At 46.5% G+C, this 16,829-nt stretch overlaps 1 protein-coding gene across 4 annotated transcripts in view; it reads left to right on the top strand.

The window, feature by feature from the left end:
- The window catches only part of myo5b (myosin VB), a 299,598-nt gene that overhangs the window by 198,440 nt on the left and 84,329 nt on the right, over positions 1-16,829 (top strand). For all 4 annotated transcript variants that reach the window (XM_038790508.1, XM_038790510.1, XM_038790509.1 and 1 more), the window contains exons 17-20: positions 4,965-5,051; positions 6,079-6,190; positions 6,407-6,618; positions 11,835-11,991. In XM_038790508.1, the coding sequence (XP_038646436.1) occupies positions 4,965-5,051; positions 6,079-6,190; positions 6,407-6,618; positions 11,835-11,991 (568 nt within the window). The remainder of the gene's footprint in view (positions 1-4,964; positions 5,052-6,078; positions 6,191-6,406; positions 6,619-11,834; positions 11,992-16,829) is intronic.

The following is a 16,829-nucleotide window of genomic DNA, read 5'->3' as shown; positions in this document are numbered from 1 at the left end:
AAGCTCGAGGGGCCGAATGGCCTCGTCCTACTCCTAATTTGTTTGTAAGTTCTTTTTCCTATCTCTGACATTACTTTCTCTTCACTTTCAATGACTTTCATAACTATGTATTGGTTCAGCTACTTTTTAAAAAAGAGTTTTGTTACCATGTCAAAGGAAGTTTATGCTCTTTCAATTCATAATCGGTTTGATGGGTGTTCGTAAACAGATGATTTAATCATATATTTGACACTAGCTCAATATTTAAACAGCTCTGTGAAAACCGTATGGCAGCAATTCGTTTGTTTCCCACACACCACCTGACACCATAATACCAGCCATAAGAATGTTGTCAACACCAGATGCTTGTAGTTGAATTTACTTCATGAAACTGTCGGAAAACTACGGCCATTTGTAATTTCAAAATTGTTTGCTTTACTGACACACCTTAATGTTCCAGACCAAAGGCTGAGCCTGGGATCACCTTGTTCAGCGTGAGGAGACGGTCGCGTAGTGGGAATGTCACAGTCCAGTAATCCAGGCAGGATGTCCCAAAGCTTTGGAGCCGTGGAACCCCCTCGTGACCTCACGAGCATCGGGAAACCCCAAACATTGTCGTAACGTCGATGCCTCTTTTTTTTTTACCGCAAAATAGGTGCAAACAAGCCTGAGCTAGCTATATCTAGCCACATATTACCAATAAAACATAATTATTTTATTCAACAAAGAACTGAAGGCTGACCTTCCTGTCATCCACAGTGAGAGGAGTGGTGGTGCCTCATTTGCTTCCACAACTGCTTGATGTCAGGGGTGATGTTAGAGAGCTGGATTCTCATTTTGGGTGTGGAATTCAGTCTGCTCCTGTGTTTAACTTTTGTGGCTGTGTATCAGGAGAAACCACTTTCACACATACATGCTGAGGCAAAAGGAAGGAGTTCACAGACTGCTCTCTTTGCCACATTCGGGGACTCGTGCATTAGGAGGCTTCAGTGAAAGTGTGCTGAAGTGGTGCCGTTTTAGAGTGGAGTCAGAAGTGGAGTCAATCAGGCTCTCTCAATCTTGCACTGGCCTGGCTGTTAGTGCAAATGGGTCTCTGATGGAGGGAGGTATCCCAGCAAAGAGGGCTGCAAGCCACCCCGGTGCTGTGTAACCTCTGTGAAAATATCTTCCTCAGGGTTGGAATTAACTTCAGTGAGAAAGTCACTCACCGTGGGAAAGCAGTGGGGGGGGGGGGGGGGGGGGGTCTTATTTTCAATGCACTCAGTCCAGAAACACAATTTCCTCATTAGTGATGAAATCTTGTCTCTTGCAGTGAAGATGGTAATTTCTTTGCCCTGTGACAGGTTCACTTCATTGAAAATTGACATTTCTGATCCATACGAAACACCCAACCCAAGATTTCATGACAAAGCTCAGAAAGTCTTACAAGCACTTTTGCCTCACAATAGCCACCCCACCTCTGCCTGCAGGAGCAGCAATATGTGCTCACTGCCCATTTTGTCGCACTGCATTTTAAACAGTCTCGATTTCAGCGAACGAGCTTTAATGCTATTGATAACTTGAACTTTTAAAACATTTATTCATTTTTACGGGATGTAGATTTTGCTGGTTAGGCCAGCATTTGTTGCCCATCCCTAATTGCCCTCGAGAAGGTGGTGGTGAGCTACTTTCTTGAACCTCTGCAGTCTATGTGGTATAGGTACACCCATAGTGCTGTTAGGGAGGGAGTTCCAGGAGTTTAACCCAGCAACAGTGAAGGAACGGCGATATATTTCCAAGTCATAATGGTCATAGAATCCCTCCGGTGCGGAAGGAGGCCATTCAGCCCATCGAGTCTGAAACGACCCTCCAAACGAGCACCCCACCCAGGCCCAAGCCCCCACCCTATCTCTGCAACCCCAACTAACCTTTTGGACACGAAGGGGCAATTTAGCATGGCAACCTAACCTGCATGTCTTTAGACTGTGGGAGGAAACCGGAGGATGCGGAGGAAACCCACGCAGACAAGGAGAGAACGTACAAAGTCCAAACAGTCAGTCACCCAAGGTCAGAATTGAACCCGGGTCCCTGGCGCTGAGAGGCAGCAGTGTGCTGTGACTTGGAGGGGAACGTCTAGGTGGTGGTTCCCATGGATCTGCTGCCTTTGTCCTTCTAGAAGGTACTGGTCGTGGGTTTGGAAGATGCTGCCTAAGGAGATTTGGTGAATTCCTGCAGTGCATCTTGCAGTTGGTACACACTGCTGCTACTGCTCCATCCAGCACATTTTATTTTAGAGGTGCTGGCATCATCTTAACAGCGAGTGTATGTCTGCGGAGGACACAATGACTATTCGTGCGGTGTGGTGCTGCTGCTTTGATCTGGGCGACAACACTTGCTGCCTTCCCAACCATTGCCCTGGCACCATCAGTGCACACATCAACACACTTCTCCCAACTAATTCCATGTCTTTCCATGATGTTGTTGATGCAGTGGAATATGTCTTCCCTAGTGGCATTGCTCTGCAGAGGATCACATAGCAGCAGGCCATAAAATCATCATAGAATCCCTAAGGTGCAGAATGAGACCATTCATCCCATCAGGTTTGCACTGGCCCTCCAAAAGAACACCCTACAAGGAGGCATTTTATTTATGCCGGCAGATAGTGAAAACGCAAGTGAATACTTGCCCCTCCTCTGATGCCGCCACTGTTCCTCCCACTCTTCGGATGCCACTGCCGCTCTTCATACTCCTCGGCCACCACCACTTGTCCTTGTGATCTGAATCACCGCTTTTACGCCCAGCAACAAGGGTGTCTCACAGAACCCCGGGGTTCTTCGGATCCCAGTTTGGGAAGCCCTGCTCGAGAGACGTGGATTCAAATCCCAGCCCTTAAACTGATGGAATTGGAATTTGCAATTTGAGTTAAATTAATACATTGAAAAATAGTCTCAGGAATGGTGGCCACGACAGTTATATCATCAATGGTTGTAAAACCCCATCTGGATCACTCATGTATTTTAGGGAAGGAAATCTTCTATCCTTGCCTTGTCTGGCCTGCATGTGACTGCAGATTCACAGCCCTCTTAGCTGACCTCAGCAATGGCCTAGCAAACCGCTTTGTTCAAGGACAGTTAAGGGTGCTGCCCTTCCCAGTGACACCTACATCCCAAGAAAGAATAGAGGAAAATAGAGGATCCAATGCCTTGTGGTTATGACTAAAATATCAAGAAATTAAAAGTTCTCCTTTAAGAAAAGAAAATCAAAAGTTCAAGAAATCAGAATTTCCTCAGCTGCAATATTTGCTGATGCTGAGGAAATTCTATTGGTTCCTGCAGGTATTCTTTTCAGAAACATCTGGTGCAATGAAGTAGAAGAGTTGTGCATTTCTTAAAGTCAAGAAACTTTTAGATCAACATTAGGTTTTGTGAGAGTGTAGCATAATGGAAATCGATATCCGCTCAATTTGATTTATGAAAAATAACCTCGTTATGTTCCAGTCGTTTGTGCTGAAAGTCACTTGTTATATTAATCATTCTTTTAATAAATGTTCTTTGCACTACAGGTCTGAAGTTAAGGGAATAAAATATGGATCAATATCCTTTAAATATTCATGGTATCTGCTTTTCTTCATGCTTTGTAATCTGTAGCACACACAGTTCCCAAGCCAACTGCTTGGAATTTTTTCTTGAGCCAGTCATTATTGCGGGGTTGAAGTACTAATGCTGCTATTCTACCCTTTTCACCTTTTTCACCCGGAGAATGATTAGAATATGCAACTCACTGCCAAGGTGAAAATCATGAATGAAGAAACCAGACAGCATATAAAGAAGAAAGGGCGAGAAGCATACGTTGATAGGGTTAGATGAAGGAGGGATAGGAGGAGATTTTATGTGAAGCAGAAACATTTGCATGGGCCTGGTGCATAAAAACAAAAAGTATTTCAGGCTCAGTATTACTACTTTTCAAACATGAAGAGTATTTGGTGGTTAGATTAGGATGCCCACTACAAGCAGGGATACAGTGATGAACCTCTTGAGATCCGTTCATGCCAGATACTTTCTCGTGTCCTGTCTTGTGATGTCTGCGAAAATCCGTGAGAATAATAAAAAAAAACAATTCTGTGCTCGACGCACTACTTCAAGAAACTGGTTTTACAACTGCAAGATTGTACTTCCAAAACACAATGAAAGCTCTTCTTGAAAGGCTGCTACATACATTTAATGCAGTGGCGTATCAGTGTAAAAACCTGGACATGGATAATTAATTGTTTAACAATTATCCATTGTTTTCTACCTTACTAAGTGTCAGCATAAATAGCATGGGAACTGCTTTATGAATCGCTACTCGGTTTACTTTGAATTAATGTCAGATTCCGAGGTTCTGTGCAAAATGAACGCATAGTTTGGGGTTGGTCTTGACTCCATTTCTAGTGGGCATGAATCTGTAGCACAAAATGGTTAATAAATTGACACTCTCATGGAGCAGGACTGTTAAAGTCCCATTGTGTTAAAAACAAAATATAATAATTTATTCATTCAAAGGATGTGGGCTTCGCTGGGCTAAGCCAGCATTTATTACCCATCCCTCACTGCTCTTGGGAAGGTGTACCTTCTCCCTTTGTCCTTCTAGATGGTAGCGGTCATGGGTTAAGAAGGTGCTTTCTAAGGAGCTTTGGTATGTCCCTGTATGTTCTTGCAATGCATCTTGTAGATGGTACACACTGCTGCCACTGTGCGCCAGTGATGGAGGGAGTGAATGTTTCTGGATGAAGTGCCAGCCAAGCGGGCTGCTTTATCCTGGATAGCGTAGAGCGTCTCGAGTGTTGTTGGAGTTGCACTCATCCAAGCAAGGGGGCAGTATTTCATCACACTCCTGACTCTGCCTTGTAGATTGTGGATAGGCTTTGGGGAGCAAGGAGGTGGGTTACTCGCTGCTGGATTCCTCAGAAAAATGGGTAACAAAGTTTTAATTGGAATATGTTTTAACTACTTATTTCTCTCTTGCAGATTTGATCCAAAACGAGCTGTACAGCAGTTGCGGGCCTGTGGAGTGTTGGAGACCATCCGGATCAGTGCTGCAGGATATCCATCTAGGTAGGTGTATGGTTTATGCTACTGTACATCCTTAATCTAAAACATTTTTTCAAAGAAATAGATAGGAAGTGCAATCAGGATTCTATCATAACTGAATGCAAAATATAAATAAAACAATTTCAGGATCAAATAACCATATTTCCAACCTGAAAAGTATCTGCGTCAGTTCGGAGGGGGCACGAGAATTTCCATTACAGACATCGATGCAATGAAGAACTTCTGAGATCCATTCTACTGATCTCTGAAAAAGTCCACGAGGATAATAAAATACTGAACCAAAGTGTGAACTAGAGTAGATGCAACATCTGCAGCAATAATTCATCTCATTTATAAAACATACTGTGTCTTGAAAACTACCTCAATGCAGCAAAAAGTAGACCACTTTGTACAGATCAATCCCCTCTACCTGTCTTGTAATTATTTCCCTTCATTCCTTCTCTCGAGAATTACATCCACTAGTTTCTCGATAAAAATAAACAAATATTATCTGGTTATCTATTCCTATTAATTGCTTTACTAAGAAGTCTAGCTCATAGGATGGGCTGGTTTAGCAAAGTGGGCTAAATAGCTGGCTTGTCATGCAAAACAAGGCCAGCAGCGCGGATTCAATTCCCGTACCAGCCTTCCCGAACAGACGCTGGAATGTGGCGACTAGGGGCTTTTCACAGTAACTTCATTGAAGCCTACTTGTGACAATAAGCAATTTTTAAATATATAATTGCACTTGAGTGAAAATGTTTCTTCTGACTTCTCATAATCCCAATTTATTTTTATTTTTTCCCTTTATCATTGTTAATTGTACTTGCCTACAAACTGAAATTTTGTTGGGATCAGCAGCACACTGTGTATAGATATGGTTTTATGTGTGAATTTTTATTGATTTTGTTTTTAAAAAAACATTATTTATTCTTGTGTCTATCTGCATCTAATGTGCTTCCACTGCAGCTTTCTGAACATGTGACCTTAGGAAGCAATTAAATATTAGGAAGCCAAGTTGTCATAATACCTGCCACCAATTTTTTGATAGGTGGACGTACCATGAATTCTTCAACCGATATCGTGTCCTAATGACAAAGAAGAACGTAATGTTAAATGATAAGAAAGAAACTTGTAAGAGGCTTCTCGAGGTCGTTGTCAAGGTAATAATTTGATGTTCTTCATAACTGATGTGATTGAGGGAGATTGTCAGTAGGGGGAGAGAAAGTACTACTTGTCGATTTTGCATGATGGTAGGGCCTGCCAACAACTTTGTGGGTGTTTCTTTTTTGTGCCAATGTATGTATACACTGTTCTTGTAGTGATGGTAAACTATACCATTCAATCACTCATTAAAACACTATGTTCTGTTTTGTCAGGATCCTGATAAATTCCAGTTTGGCCGATCCAAAATCTTCTTCCGTGCTGGTCAGGTGGCGTACCTGGAGAAGCTCCGAGCTGATAAATTCCGAGCTGCATGTATGATGATACAGAAGACCGTCCGTGGATGGTTACAGAGAACCAAGTACAGACGGATGAGGAAGGCTGCCATCACTATACAGAAACATATCCGGGGCCACCAAGCTCGCAGGTAGGCACAGTTCTCAGGACTTAATTATATTATTCGGGGCTGAAGTGATCACATCATACATGCATACTTGGAAAGTTTTTTTTTCTTTTTCTGCTTTTTTAAAATTTTAGGGTACCCAATTCATTTTTCCAATTAAGGGGCAATTTAGCATGAGCCTGCACATCTTTGGGTTGTGGGGCGAAACCCACGCAAACACGGGGAGAATGTGCAAACTCCACACAGACAGTGACCCAGAGCCGGGATCGAACCTGGCGCCTTGAGGCAGCAGTGCTAACCACTGTGCCACCGTGCTGCCCCTTTGGAAAGTTAACATATTATGACTAGCCTATCCCACGACTAAAGCTTTTATTAACCGCGCTCTCTACCTGTCCTACCACCTTTTGTGATTTATGCACATATATACCCAGGTCCCTCTGCTCCTCCGCCCCTTAAAAATTGTACCATTATTCTCTATTGTTTCTCCATGCTCTTCCTACCAAAATGCATCATCTTACACTTCTCCACATTGAACTTCAACTGCCACCTATCTGCCCACTCACCAACTTGTCCAAGTTCTCTTGAAGTTCTACATGGTCCTCTTCACAGTTTCCAATACTTCCAAGCTTTGTATCATCTGCAAACTTTGCAATTGCATCCTGCACATATGATCTAGATCAGGAAAAAATAGGGGGTCTTCTTACAGTCAAGGAATATCCATTAACCATAGAATCACTACAATAAAGGAGACCATTCAGCCAATTGAATCTACACCAACCCTCTGGAAGAAGTCTCTACCTGGGCCCCCACCCCAGCCCGTAACCCCATGAATTGATCATGGCCAACCCACCTGATCTGTACATCTTTGGACTGTGGGAGGAAAATGGAGTACACAGAGAAAATCCATGCAGACACTGGGAGAATATACAAACTCCACACAGACAGACTCCCAAGGCCATAATCAAACCCCCATTCCTGGCACTGAGAGGTAACAGTGCTAACCACTGGCATCATGCCGCCTATTGGTCAGCCAATTTTGTACCCGCATTGCAACTGTTCCTTTCCTTCTATGAGCTATAACTTTGCTCACATGTCTTTTTTGAGGCACTAAATTCAATGTTCTTTGGAAGTCCACGTACACCACACCAACAGCATAAGACATAGGAACAGAAGTAGGCCATTTGGCCCATCAAGTCTGCTCTATCATTCAATGAGATCATGACTGATCTGAAATGATAATTCTCAACTTTCCCACCTTATCCCCATAATTCTTGATTGCTTTACTGATTTAAAATCTGTCTATTTAAGCATTTTACATACTTAATTCCGCATCTACTGCCCTCTTAGATAAAGAATTCCACAGATTCGCTAACCTCTCAGAGAAAAATGCCTCCTCATTTTTGCCTTAAATGGGAACCCCTTACTCTGAAATTGACTTTTGGTCCGAGATGCACCCACAAGGGGGAACAACCTCTCAACATCTACCCTGGAAAGCCACCTAGAATTCTGTATGTCTCAATGAGGCTGTCTCTTGTTCTTCTAAACTCCAATGAGTACAGGCCCAACATACTCAACTTCTCCTCGTAAGAAAATCCCTCCATACCCAGGATAAACCAGGTGAACCTTCTCTGGACTGTCTCTAATGCCAGTATATCTTTCCTTAGGTAAGGGACCAAAACTGTTCACAGTATTCCAGGTGTGGTCCAACCAGCACTTTGTATAGTTTCAGCAAGATGTCTGTATTTTTATACTCCATTTCCTTTGAAATGAATGCCTACATTCCATTTGCCTTCCCTATTACCTGCTAAACTTGCATGTTAGCCTTTTGTGATTTCATGCACAAATTTCTGCAAATCCCTCGGAGCTGTAGTTTTGTGCAGACTTTCTCCATTTAAATAATATCCAGCTTCTTTATTTACCCTACCTGCCAAAGTGCATTTCACATTTTCCGACATTATATTCCATCTGCCAAGTTTTTGCCCACTCGTTTAACCTGTCAATATCTCTTGGTCAGACTCTTTGGTTGTAATCTTACCAGATTTTGGCAAAGTGTCAGGCTCACAGAACCCCCCCCACAATTTCTGGTATAGCCCACCACACATTGACGCAACCCCCCACCACAAGTACGCAGTGCCCAGGCATGTGCCTCTACCCTTTGGGGTCGGGGGGGGGAGGTTTACATAACTTTGCCCCCACTTGGGATCCCTTCAACTGCCTCATGCCTGGCCAAACTTGTTGTACACATTGGCAAGGTTTCAATATTCTGTGATGGGGGATCATTTGGATTGGATTGGATTTGTTTATCGTCACTTCTACGAGGTGCAGTGAAAATTATTTTTCTGCGTGCAGCTCAAATAGATCATTTAGTAGAAGAAAAGAAAATGCGTAATAGGGCAACACAAGGTACACAATGAAAATACATAGAGACCAGCATCGGGTGAAGCACACAAGAGTGTAGTATTAATCAGGTCAGTCCATAAGAGGGTCATTTAGGAGTCTGGTAACAGCGGGGAAGAAGCTGTTTTTTAATCTGTGCGTGTTCTCAGAATTTTGTATCACCTGCCCGTGTAGATAAAGTCAATGGATGGGAGGCAGGTTTGTGTGATGGACTGGGTAGTGTTCACGACTCTCTGAAATTTCTTGTGGCCTTGGGCCGAGCAGTTGCCATACCAGGCTGTGATACACTTGATCATCAGTAAATTGATGGAACGGGTTCACAACAGTGCTTTCAAGCAGCACTTGCTTAGCAATAATCTGCTCACTGCTGCTCAGTGTGTGTTCTGGCAGGGCAATCAGCTCCTCACCTCATTATAACCTTGGTTCAAAAATGGACAAAAGGGTTGAACTCCAGAGGTGAGGTGGGAGTGACTGCCCTTGACATCAAGGCAGCATTTGACTTGAGTGTGGCATCAAGGAGCCCTCAGGAAAACTGGGTTCAATGGGAATCAGGAGGAAAACTCCTTGTTCAAGTCATACCTAGCACAAAGGAAGGTGATTGTGCTTATTGGAGGTCAGTCATCTCAGTCCCGGGATATCACTGCAGAAGTTCCTCAGGGTAGTGGCCTAGGCCCAACCATCTTCAGCTGCTTCATCAATCACCTTCCTTCTATCATAAGCTCAGATGTGAGGATATTCGGTGATGATTGCACAATCATCCAAGACCATTCGAAACTCCTCAGATACTGAATCAGTCCATGGTCAAATGGAGCAAGACTTTGTATAGTATGGTACACTACTATTATCTATGTTATACTTGCCTTTATTAGCCGAGATATAATGTTTGAGAGCAGGGAGGTTATGCTGGAACGTTATGAAATGTTGTTTAGACCACAGCTAGAGTATTGTGTTCATTTCTGGAATCCACAGTACAGGAGGGATGTGATAGCACTTGAAAGGGTGCAGAGGAGATTTGCCAGGATGTACCCTGGGCTGGTGATTTCTAGTTATGAAGAGAGATTAGATAGACTGGGGTAATTTTCCTTGGAGCAGAGTAAACTGAGGAGATTGAGATCTATAAAATTATGAGGGGCATAGATAGAGTAGACAGGAACCAACCTTTCCCCTTGGCTGGAGCGGTCAATGACCAGGGGCCCTAGATTAAAGGTAAGGGGCAGGAGGTTTAGAGGGGATGGGAGGAAAAATCTTTTTACTCGAGGGTGGTGGGAGTTTAGAATTCGCTGCCTGAAAGGGTGGTGGAGGCAGAGACCCTCATAATATTTAAGAACGAGATGTGCGCTTGCGATCCCAGTGCATGCAAGGCTATGGGCCAAGTGCTGGGAAATTGGATTAGAATGGTTAAGTGGTTGTTTTTGACCTGCACAGACGTGATGGGCTGAAGGGTCTTTTCTGTGCTGCATGATTCTACGACTCTATGGACAAAATCCAGGCCTGGGTGAAAAGTGGCAAGTAGCATTCGCATCACACACAGATGGCAGGCACTGACCATCCCCAATAAGGGAGAATTTAACCATCGCCCCATGACATTCAATGGCATTTCCATCACTGAATCCCCCACTTCAACATCCTGGGAGATTATCATTACCAGAAGCTATATTAGCTATATAGAAACTGTGGTTAAAAGAGCCAGTTAGAGGCTAGGAATTCTGCAGCAAGTAACGCATCTCCTGATTCCCCAAAACCTGTCCACAATCCACAAGGCACAGCAGTGTGATGAAATACTCTCCCCTTGCCCGGATGTGTGTAGTTCCACCAACACACAAGGAACTATGACAGGGGCCATGGAACTCTCTCCTTGACATCATCGTGGATGTATCTACACCACATGGACTGCAGCAGTTCCAGAAGGTAGCTCAGCACCATCTTCTCAAGGGCAATTAGGGGTGGGTAATGAATGCTGGCTTAGCCAGTGAAGCCCACATCCCTTGAATATGGGAGTACCTGATGTTTATACTGGGTTTGACATGTTTTCAGTGTCCCTCTCCTTAAGTATAAAAGTTACTTTGCAGAAACTTAATAAATAGAATTGCATTTTCATGCAACTATTTTGCTCCTCTCCTGGAGTGGCTGCCTCATGCCGAGGTTCAGTTCTCCAAATACCAACAGTTCCTTGTTACTTCTCCAAATGATTGTTTGTTATCCTTGGAACTAGATAGCAATTATTTGCAAGCTGTTTGACTGTAGGAGTATCAGAGCTGAGCCTGGTCTGATTTTACCACATCTGTCCTAATAGTTTTATGGGGGGAGAAATGGGTTCCAGCTTCAGGATGATCATCAGAATCAATAGAATACACGATTTATATAATATAGACTTGTTTCTTCCATCTTCATATTTGATACACTTTATTAATAGAAAACTCCCTCACCTGGTCTCCTGAAGGTGTTGGTGTCCCAGGTATTGGGACCTTAATGGAATTTTGTCCTTTATTTCCTTGTTTCTGAACAGTAAGCATTAGAAGCCTATTCTACACACTGTTGCAGACACCATTATTCAACCACCTCCTCTCACTTTGAGTCCCAATCCTCTGACCCAGTGCTCTACTTTCTTTCCCCATGTCCTTCCTCTTCCCTCTGCACCATCTCCCAGTGTCAATGTCTCCCTCTCTTTCCTCACCAAACCGTTGAGCCTGACTTGATTTCAGAGTCCCCTTGATTGCAGATATTAAAAGACACATTTTCAGGTGTATTGGATCGCTTGCATCCAGTTTTAAAGGCAGGCTTGTCCTCGTGCTTTGTTGTTTTCACTCACTGTTTATCTTTGTTCATTCTTTTCCCATCCTCAGGCTGGTGGATTTCATACGGAAAACAAGAGCCACGATAATTTTCCAGAAGCAGTACAGGATGCTTGCTGTGCGGCGTGAGTACCTGCAGGTTCGCAATGCAGCCATCACGATTCAGGCTTACGCTCGTGGAAGGTTTGTCAGGCAAGTGTACCATGAGGTAAGTGTTTCACACTCCTGGGCCGAGAATCTCATGAAAAATTAGGATTTAATTGTCAAACTTTTCAAAAGCGGGGAAGAGAGCAGCCACAGAACCATGTGTTTTCAGGCCAATGCACTTCTCTTTGCTCTAGTCCCGAAAGACGTGCTGTTGGGTGAATTGGACATTCTGAATTCTCCCTCATTGTACCCGAACAGGCGCCGGAGTGTGGCGATTTTCACAGTAACTTCATTGCAGTGTTAATGTAAGCCTGCTTGTGACAACTAAGAAAGATTGTTATTATTCAAAAAATGATATTCCATCATTGAAGGTGGAGGTGATTGGTTTTTCAACATTATCACAACACCAGACTACCTGGGGAATTGTGTATGTAGGTACCCCCGAGCTGGTTATTTTATTTAAGCTTCTCATTTGGCACAATGTGGGGCAGAAATTTGTCTGGGGTTACCACCAAGAACAGAATCAATGCTGGAAGCGTCTGTCCTGCCAGGGGGGCCTAGAGTCAGCCCAAAAAGAAATAACTGAGGCATTACAGCCTCCACAGGCAGCTTACCATTTCAGAAGATGAGTTTTAGGCCACTGGTCGCACCGAAAGTGACCCTAGGGTAAGTGGTGGAAAAAGCGAAGGTGCTGACTGTGGCCAGCAGCAGCCAACGGGAATGCTGCAAACTGGGAGAAACACTGCTCATTCTGTCTCTTCTTTGAATTTAATAATAAAGTATGAACTTGGGTAAGATACACCATTGGGAGACTAAGGCTGCGATTCTCCACCACGATGCGCTCTCGCTTAAGTAGAACGAGGCCCGTGAATAGTGGGAACCGTGCCAGGTATCAAACAGTTTGTGATGCAACTGGACCACTCCCGAAGGAGAAATCAGGATCTCGCCGTAGCGTAGCGAGAATCCAATATTCACCACTTAAGTCCTAGTTCCATACAATTAATGGGAGCGACCCCAATGCAATGGCCTCCCGTGATTCAGCGGCCTCCCCAGCAAGTGCTCACGCTGGCGCCGATTAGTGCTCCTTTGTGAACCTGATGGAAGGGCTTCTGTGGGGGGTCAAGGAGGTGAGTAGCCATCTTTGCTCACAGGCAAAGAGTCCGGGGCGCTGGGCATGCTGCCCTTCAGCTCAGGGAAGGGTGGGGACCGTCGGCTGGGGGTGGGCTGCCATGGGAGGGTGGGGGGCAGGTGCTGGGGGGTCAACCGGGGCGCAACCGCTTGCGGCACCACCATGCCAACTCCTGGATCATGTCTACACATTCCAGGGGCAATTCTTGTCTCTGGCTGTCTGCCCCAACGATCATCCATAACCCCCGCTGATTGCCGAGGCCTCTGGCTGTGAGCTGAAGGCTATTGCAAATAGGGAATTGGTAATCGTGGTTAAGTGAGCAATTCATGCAACCCATTGGATCCCCGTGGATGGGTCGGCCATGCCACATGTGGGACTTATTGACTAGCATCCCAATCAGACCACAATGCCTGGTCACTGCAGGAGGCAACACCACACACGCAGCAACCAACATCCAAACACCCAGGGAATGGGACACAGCTCTGGGGACATGTCCACGGTCAGAGGATAGGCGAGTGCCACGGAGAGGAGTCCATCACCAGCTCCAGGCGGGCGTCCGGGGTACAGGGTCTGGAGTCCGGTGAGGGGGGGCCCTCTGCGGCAGGGTGTGCATGGGCAGGGGGTTCTGGGTGAAGGGTGGGGGAGGAAAGAGGGGATCAAGGGAGGAATGGAGGGTCCTGGGGTGGGAGCCACCGCTGTTTGTCAGTCTCCCATTCTCTCCCAATTCCTTACAGATATTGAACGCTATGGTAGGGGGTTTGGATGCAGACGTTGCCCTAGTGGTGCTACTGCTACGCTGGGCGGCCAGAGGCCGGAGACGGCAGCAGCAGTCTGCAGCTGCTCAAGGCAGCGTCCCATGTACTGGACCCCGTCCCTCACCCTGAGGACCTAGCCGCCCATCAGGCTAAGGAGGGACCCGGGGGGGAACAATGTGGCATCTGTGCCATATCCTCGCGCAGATGCCACCTCCCGGTGGCCGTCAAGATCACCGTAGCCCTGAACGTTTACACCTCTGGATCATTCCAGTGTGCGAGCAAGGACCTGTGTGGCATCTCTCAGTCCACAGCCCAAAAGGTGCATCCGACAGGTATGCCCTGTATGTCCGGGCAGAACACTACATCGTCTTCCACATGGACCAAACCCAAAAAGATGCCCGGGCTGCAGGTTCCCCAGCCATCGCTGGGATGCCCCAGGTCCAGGGGGTCATAGAAGCCGTGCATGTTTCCCTGCGCTTAACTGGCCAAATGGGGGTGCCCTATGTTAACAGAATGGGTTCCACTCCTTCAACACATAGCTCATGTGCGACCATCAGATGAAGATAATGCACGTGTGTGCATGCTGCCCAGCGAGTGTCCATGGCAATTACGTCCTGGGGCAGTCAGTCATCACGGCCTTTTCGACGAGCTGGACGGCTGGCTCTTGGGTGATAAGGGGTATCCACTGAGGACCTGGCTAATGACGGCAGTACAAACTGAAGAGGAGACCCGGTACAATGAGGCCCCTGTGGCTACTCAGGCTGTGATCGAGTGGTGCATTGGACTCCTCAAGATACGGTTCCAATGCCTTGACCATTCTGGTGGTGCACTGCAGTTCACCACCCGGAGGGTCAGCCGCTTTGTGGTGAACTGCTGTGCCCTCCACAACCTGGCACAGCAGCATGGTTTCATGCTGGAGGTTGGTGATGAGGAACATGTGGCCATCTCTGAGGAGGATAAGGATGATGAGGCGGCATAGGGGCTGTTTAGCTCACAGGGCTAATCGCTGGCTTTGAAATCAGACCAAGCAGGCCAGCAGCACGGTTCGATTCCCGTACCAGCCTACCCAAACAGGCGCCGGAATGTGGCGACTAGGGGCTTTTCACAGTAACTTCATTGAAGCCTACTCGTGACAATAAGCGATTTTCATTTCATTTCATTGGACCAGCAGAGGCTGGAGGGCGAGGCCGTGAAGGAACATGAGGACCAGCCGGAGGCTGCAGGACAGGCAGCAGCGGAGAGGGTCCGGCAAGCCCGGAGGGCCAGCGAGGCCCTCATACTCACCTGATTTACTTAGGACCTGGCCTAATCCGTGACCCCCCACTCCCATTTCCCACCCTCCCATGGTATGTGTCACATCACTCCAGGGTGCTGGGACTGTCGGCTCTGTCAGCGGGTCACTGTTGAGGGCAGGGGTTGTGATGATAACCCGCAGAGTACTGAGCACCAGTGTTCCTCTATCTATGCCATAGTGTGACCCCCGCCTGTCTGGTGAGTTCTCACTCACACCCATCACCTGCACGCAGTGTGCCTGGGAACGGGGGCGGGGCGGTGCCTGGAGAGATGGGCCAAGGGATCAGAGGCCGGCCCACATTACGGTGGAAAGTGACAGGCACCATATTGGTTGTGGAGAAGGGTGTTTAATGTGTAATACAACTCCCCACTCTCGCAATGTTGCTGCCCCTTAACCCCCCCCCCCCCTCACCTTGAGGTTCCTGCCTCCACCAGATGTATATCAGCAACACTGTGATGCTCACCAGATTGTGCTCCCCAAGCCTGACCACTAACATGTCCCACTGAGGTTTGTGTATCTGCATTGGTGGAGGATGGGGTGACAGCTGTGCTGCGACTATTATGGTGGGATCCTCGGAACTTTCCTCCGAGGTCCTCTCCTGGGAGGCTGGAAAGGGTTCTGCCCAGGATGGGCCGGCGGCGTTGGCCGGGGAATTTGCGGGGGAATGGACATGTGGTCAGTGGGAACGATGGTCAATAACAACTCGCGTTTGACACATCCCCCTGGTGGAACCCGGTGGTTCCTCACCTCTGCAGCATCCGCCAGCCTCTGTGTCTGTGTGTGTGTGTATGTGTGCGTGTGACTGCCCTGTCCTCAGCCACCCCAGTCACCTCCAAGGCACGGTCCTCGAAGGAGGTGAGGATTCTTAAGTCTTGCACACCACCGCCAGTCTGGGCCCTCTCCCGGCGCTAATGGGAGAGCTTCTCCTGAGGAGACACAGCGAGGGCATCGTTAGCCACAAGCATGGTTCACAGAAGCTGGAAGCTAGAAAGCAGTCCAAAAGTGGAAGTGAAAAGAAATTACTGCTTTACCACCCATCTGAGCATTACCGCTGCTGGCTCAGACACTGGAAGCAGCACCTGTCAATTCCTGGAAAGAGAAAACCAGTCACTTGCGTTTAAACCCCCTCAGGTCTTTGATCTGCCAGCCATTCATTCATTTCTCTTTGATATTGATTTAACTCGGCTGTGATTGACAGCTTCCGTGCACCCCAGTTGTCAGCATTGCTCTATCATCTTCCTTCACAGTTGAGTAACTTTGAAGTGCCTAACCACATTGTTTATAAACATCAAGCATTGATTGACTGTTCCTGGACCATTTTAAACAGAGTTAAGTGCTGTCATTTTCTAGCTGATCATTTCAAAGTCACTCAACCATGAATCATAGAATCGCTACAGTGCAAAAGGAGGCCATTCGGCCCATCGAATCTGCAGCGACCCTCCCAAAGAACACCCCACCAGGCCCACAACCCATCCAATCCCCATAACTCAATAACTGCACCTAACCTTTTGAATACTAAGGGGTAATTTAGCATAGTCAATACACCTAACATACACATCTTTGGACTGTGGGAGGAAACCCATGTAGGCCCGAGGAGAACGTACAAACTCCACACAGACAGTCACCCGAGGTGGGAATTGAACCCGGGTCTCTGGCGCTGTGAGGCAGCAGTGCTAGCCACTGTGCCACCGTGCCAGACATGATTGGAAAGGACCTAATTC

This window comes from Scyliorhinus canicula, chromosome 3, assembly GCF_902713615.1.
Source record: "Scyliorhinus canicula chromosome 3, sScyCan1.1, whole genome shotgun sequence".
NCBI classification, from domain to species: domain Eukaryota; kingdom Metazoa; phylum Chordata; class Chondrichthyes; order Carcharhiniformes; family Scyliorhinidae; genus Scyliorhinus; species Scyliorhinus canicula.
Note: the sequence above shows the minus strand (reverse complement) of the source record. Positions and strands in the feature narration are given on the sequence as shown.